A 4,565-nucleotide genomic window follows, 5' to 3' on the forward strand; every position below is an offset into this window, starting at 1 on the left:
AAGGACACCAAAGGGTGGCACCTAATTATGGATATCTTTTCAGATTTTGTGTCACAGATGTGAAAAGAACTTGAGCACTTAAAGATGGATATCATCATATCCCAACCCAACAATAACACATGATGAGGTATTGGGTGTGTTTTGTTTCTTATGCAAACAAAGCTGCTAAACAAAAGAAAAAAAATGAAAAAAAAAACTTCTTATTAGCATAAATTAATTATTAAATAACTTTTTAGGTAGTATAATTTAGTAAATTAGATGTCTGAAATAATGTATAAGAATATAAGTTGGTCTATTTTTCACAACTTACTAAAGCAAAAACAACCATCCGTCACAGAAAAAAACACACTACTTTTTGTGTTGAAAAAATAAAAAAAAAATCAACCTATGAAATATGAAAGAGAATAAAAAAAATTATTTTTTGCAACTTGAAGAAAAAATTAAGTTCATATTTCTATTTTTAATCTGTATGACTCATTGTGAAGAAATTAACATTTTTTAAATATATGAATTTTAGATTTTGATTGATTTTCATTTTTATTATTTTCAGTATTTTTACATATATTTTAATAAATTTTTTAAAGAAATTTTAAGTGAAAACAAAAATTAATAAAATTCTTTTTTTTTTTATAAAATATAATTCGAAAAATATTTAACATAAATGAAAAGCAATGATACCCTAATTTTTTTACAGGAGAGATAACATTTTTTATTTCAACTAATTAAAATTTTCTCTCTTTAGTACCTCAACAAATGCTTTTATTAAATTACTTAACAAAACAAGAAAGAAAAAGCTTATGGTCAAAATATTTTGTAGGGTTTTTTTGGTTCTGGTCCCCTACTCCACCCCTTTTATTATACTCCTTTTTTATCATAGACTTATCTTTTGAGATAACACTTTAATTTAAACTTCTCTTGGGTCTACAAAAAGAGCTCTTGTTGGTGGGGATTTGGTTAACTCATGGAAAGTGTTTGTTGTTGTTGTTGTAGTCCCTTGATGATTTTTCAAAACCTTTATGCACCACAAATCCTCAGGACAAGAGAGCAACTTCCAATGTGGGATATAATGGTTGAGCTCATTGTTATTATTATCCCTCCCCCCTCCAACCTCAGTCACAATGATCTTGCAATTCTCATCCTTTGACTTTGAGGCCATGTTATGCACAAATTGGCACAAAGCCCTTACTAATTTACCTGAGAATGGACCTTCATGGTACACACCATACATGAAATAGAATCCAAAAGGGTTAAAGAAATCAGGCAAAGTAGGCAATTTCAAACATGGGAAAATCTTATCAATCAAGCACCAACTCTTTGTGTATAACAAGCAACTAAAAGTTGCTTTTCCAAGCCTCATTTTGAATATTTCACCACTATTCCATACACTAAGCATGGCCCAAGAGTTTGGTACCTGATGCCCATTTGACCCAAAATCACCCCAAAAATGATCTTCTTTGAAGTTGGCCACAAATGTTCCCAAACTTAATTTGTTCCTTAAAATGTTGTCTATGTCATTGGGGAAGAACTCAAAGGAACTCATGAACCTTCTATAGAGGTACTCAGCTTGTTCAATCTTGACCCTTGAAATTTCAATGTTGGATGAGATTTGGAGATCGTAGTGGTTCACAGGGTTGACTAATATTGATGGTGTCCTAAACTTGGTGTAAGTGAACTTTTCCATGAAGATCCTTTTTGAGGCAATGTTGTCTTTCTCTGTGGCCATGTATGCATAATCAACATCATTGGAATTGAACCATTCTTCTAGCCTCACCACTAGGCTTGATCCAATCCCTCTTCTTCTATGGTTTGGTGATACCCTTAGGCCTAAAATATAACCAACCTTAGCCAAATCTTTTGGAGGGTGGTTATGGATTGTTACCACTTTTATTGATCCTTGAATCACTCCAACTAATTCTTTGTCCATTTCTGCTACCTAACACCATTATTCAACACAAAAATTACTATAGTTAGTAGTGGATATGACATGAATAAAAAAAAAAATCAAATTAAAATAAATCATGCATTGGAGACAAACTAAGTCTAAAATCATATGAAATAATTTGTATATATATTGGTATATTATATGGTAATGAGTACTACATATGTATTCATCACTATATAAAAAATATTTTGAGTATTTGGATGTTTTAGATGTTTTAGTAATTTTAACTATTGATTTTAATTATATATATATATATATATATATATATATATATATATATATATTATAATTGAGGTTAATAATTAAAATTACTACAACACTTGAAATACTTTTTATAATATAGAATAAAATAATTATAAAAAAAAGATGAAAGAAACACAAAACTAAAAGAATATTGAATATAGAATAAAATAATTATCAAAAATGAAGAAGAAAGAAACACAAAACTAAAAAAATATTGAATTGGAACATGAATAATGTATAAAAAAAAGATGGGATAAAATAAATAATATAAATTTATTATATAATAGTGAAACATGATGATAAAAAACAAGATATAGATTGAATTGGAATGATACATGCAAAGAAAGAAAAGAAAAGGGGTATAATTAAATTTAAAACATATGAAGTAATTATTAATTATTATAGTGGTGTACATTATATATATGGTAGTGTTAATTAGTAATTATATAGTATATATATATAGTTTAATTTATTATATAAGATAGAATATGATCAATACCAGCATGATGTACATGGGACTGTTCCTGATCCTACAAATAGGGTCACCCATAGTGTCTGTAAAGAGGAAGACGCTTTCTGAAGGCCCTACCTCACATCTTCTCTCAAGTTCTTCAACTTTAGCTCCATCAGATTCAACCTCATACTTTCTTATTCTCAACTTCAATTCTTCCATATATTAAATAAGAAGAAAGAACTATAGTTGTGAATAGTAAGGAGGAGAATAATAAGCTAAGCTAAGGTTCTAATATAGTAGTAGTAGTTGAATAACAATATATTTAATTTATATGTATGATAGATGATGAGGAAAGGGAAAGGAGGAAACTATTAACTCTCAAAGTTAAAGAAGTGATGATAGATATAGAGAAGCTAAACAAGCAAATGAGTGAGTGAGTGAGTGAGTGAAGCCAAGATGTACTAGCTAGATAGTAAGAAGAATATGGTTTGGCATACTACACTTTCATTGTGATAATGATTTATATGGAGAGGTGGGAGGAGAGAGAAAAAAAATAGAAATAGAAACAGAAATAGGAAGAGAAAGAGAGAAAAGGAAAGAGATTGTAACTTGAGAATGTTCTTTATCAGAATCATATGAGTATAACCTAGGCTTGAATAATAATAATAGACAAAAGTTAGATTAATAATATATAGGATGTGTGTGTGTGTTTTTTTTTTCTTGTCTTTTTCTTTCCGTTCCCACTCTTTCAATAATATTCAATAATATATATATATATATATTTGTACTTACTGTTAGAGAGTAGTTAATCACAAATGCTATATGAATAATAAATTTATGAGTAATTTTTTTAAAATTATTAGAAATAAGTATATGCGGGATAATTTTATAAAAAATTATTACAAAATATACTTATTCGTAGTATATAGTTATATATAAATTAATTTTTCATATAGTAGTTATAGTAATTAATGTTTAAGAATTCTTTTGGTTTTTATGCTAAATTTTGTCTTTCTCTAAGTAATTAACAAAAATTGAATTTTAATTTTTTTTATACTAATATATAATGAAACCATTTATACCAGAATTCAAGTTGGGAATTGAAGTAGAATACGGGAATATATATGTTAGGAAAAGATTATTTATTTTTTGCACTTTTCGAATTCTTAACCCACCATTTTTCTTAATTCTGCACAATTTATTTTAGTTTATAAGGTGAATTCTTTTCCCTTTTTCACTGCTGCTTCAAAAGAAGTTTTTATAAATTTTATCAATGCGATTGTAAACTGCTGTAGAAATCTTCATAGTTTGCATACAGAAATTTGGAATAGTTGACAACACCGATTGAATTAATGTGCACCTTCCTACTAGAGATAAGGACCTTCTTTTTTAAGATGCGAGCTTAGTCTGCATGCAATCGAGAATAAATTGGAAGTGATGTTGATTACATTCTTTATGAATGAGTGAAACACCTAGGTATTTCCCCAAGTTAGCCGTAAGCGCAATTTCTAGCTCTTGACTTAGTTGATTTTTGATATTGTGGTTCACGTTCTTTGAGAAGAAGACGCAAGATTTATTCAGACTAATCTTTTGTCCTGAGCTCTCACTAAATTGAGAATAAAATAAAATATATAAATTCATGAAGAGAATAAAAAAAATAGATTAATACCCAAACTATAATTGTTTGAATTAAAATTTATAATTGAAAATATAAAAAAAAGAAACAATAAAATTGAAAGATACATAGTCATAGAGAGCTATATAAGACAAAATAGAGAATTTAAAATTTACCTTTTGATGAAGAGAAGGTGACCACTAGACAAGGAATACAAAAAGAAGATTGAAAATATGAAACTAATTAAGAAGAGGATTTAAGAGAATAAATAAGTGACGGATGAAATTTGAGAATAGAAGAAGACTAAATGT

General features: G+C 28.0%; 1 protein-coding gene across 1 annotated transcript; it reads right to left on the reverse strand.

Annotated features, from left to right (window-relative positions):
- Positions 1 to 751: 751 nt before the first annotated feature.
- Positions 752 to 2,887, reverse strand: LOC130946237 (probable N-acetyltransferase HLS1-like). Its single transcript, XM_057874909.1, has 2 exons — positions 2,685 to 2,887; positions 752 to 1,933 (listed from the first exon to the last, which is right to left on the reverse strand). Exons 1-2 carry the CDS (start codon positions 2,856 to 2,858, stop codon positions 905 to 907), a joined length of 1,203 nt encoding a protein of 400 aa, XP_057730892.1. The 5' UTR covers positions 2,859 to 2,887; the 3' UTR covers positions 752 to 904.
- Between the last annotated feature and the right edge of the window lie 1,678 nt (positions 2,888 to 4,565).

The sequence above is a fragment of the Arachis stenosperma genome, chromosome 1 (assembly GCF_014773155.1).
Source record: "Arachis stenosperma cultivar V10309 chromosome 1, arast.V10309.gnm1.PFL2, whole genome shotgun sequence".
NCBI classification, from domain to species: Eukaryota; Viridiplantae; Streptophyta; class Magnoliopsida; order Fabales; family Fabaceae; genus Arachis; species Arachis stenosperma.

Bases quoted from the DNA above. Each gene is read 5' to 3' on its own strand.
- LOC130946237 (XM_057874909.1), bottom strand. From the start codon at position 2,858: ATGGAAGAATTGAAGTTGAGAATAAGAAAGTATGAGGTTGAATCTGAT. The intron at 1,934-2,684 runs GTATTGATCATA...TAATGGTGTTAG, and splicing joins GTCCCATGTACATCATGCTG to GTAGCAGAAATGGACAAAGA.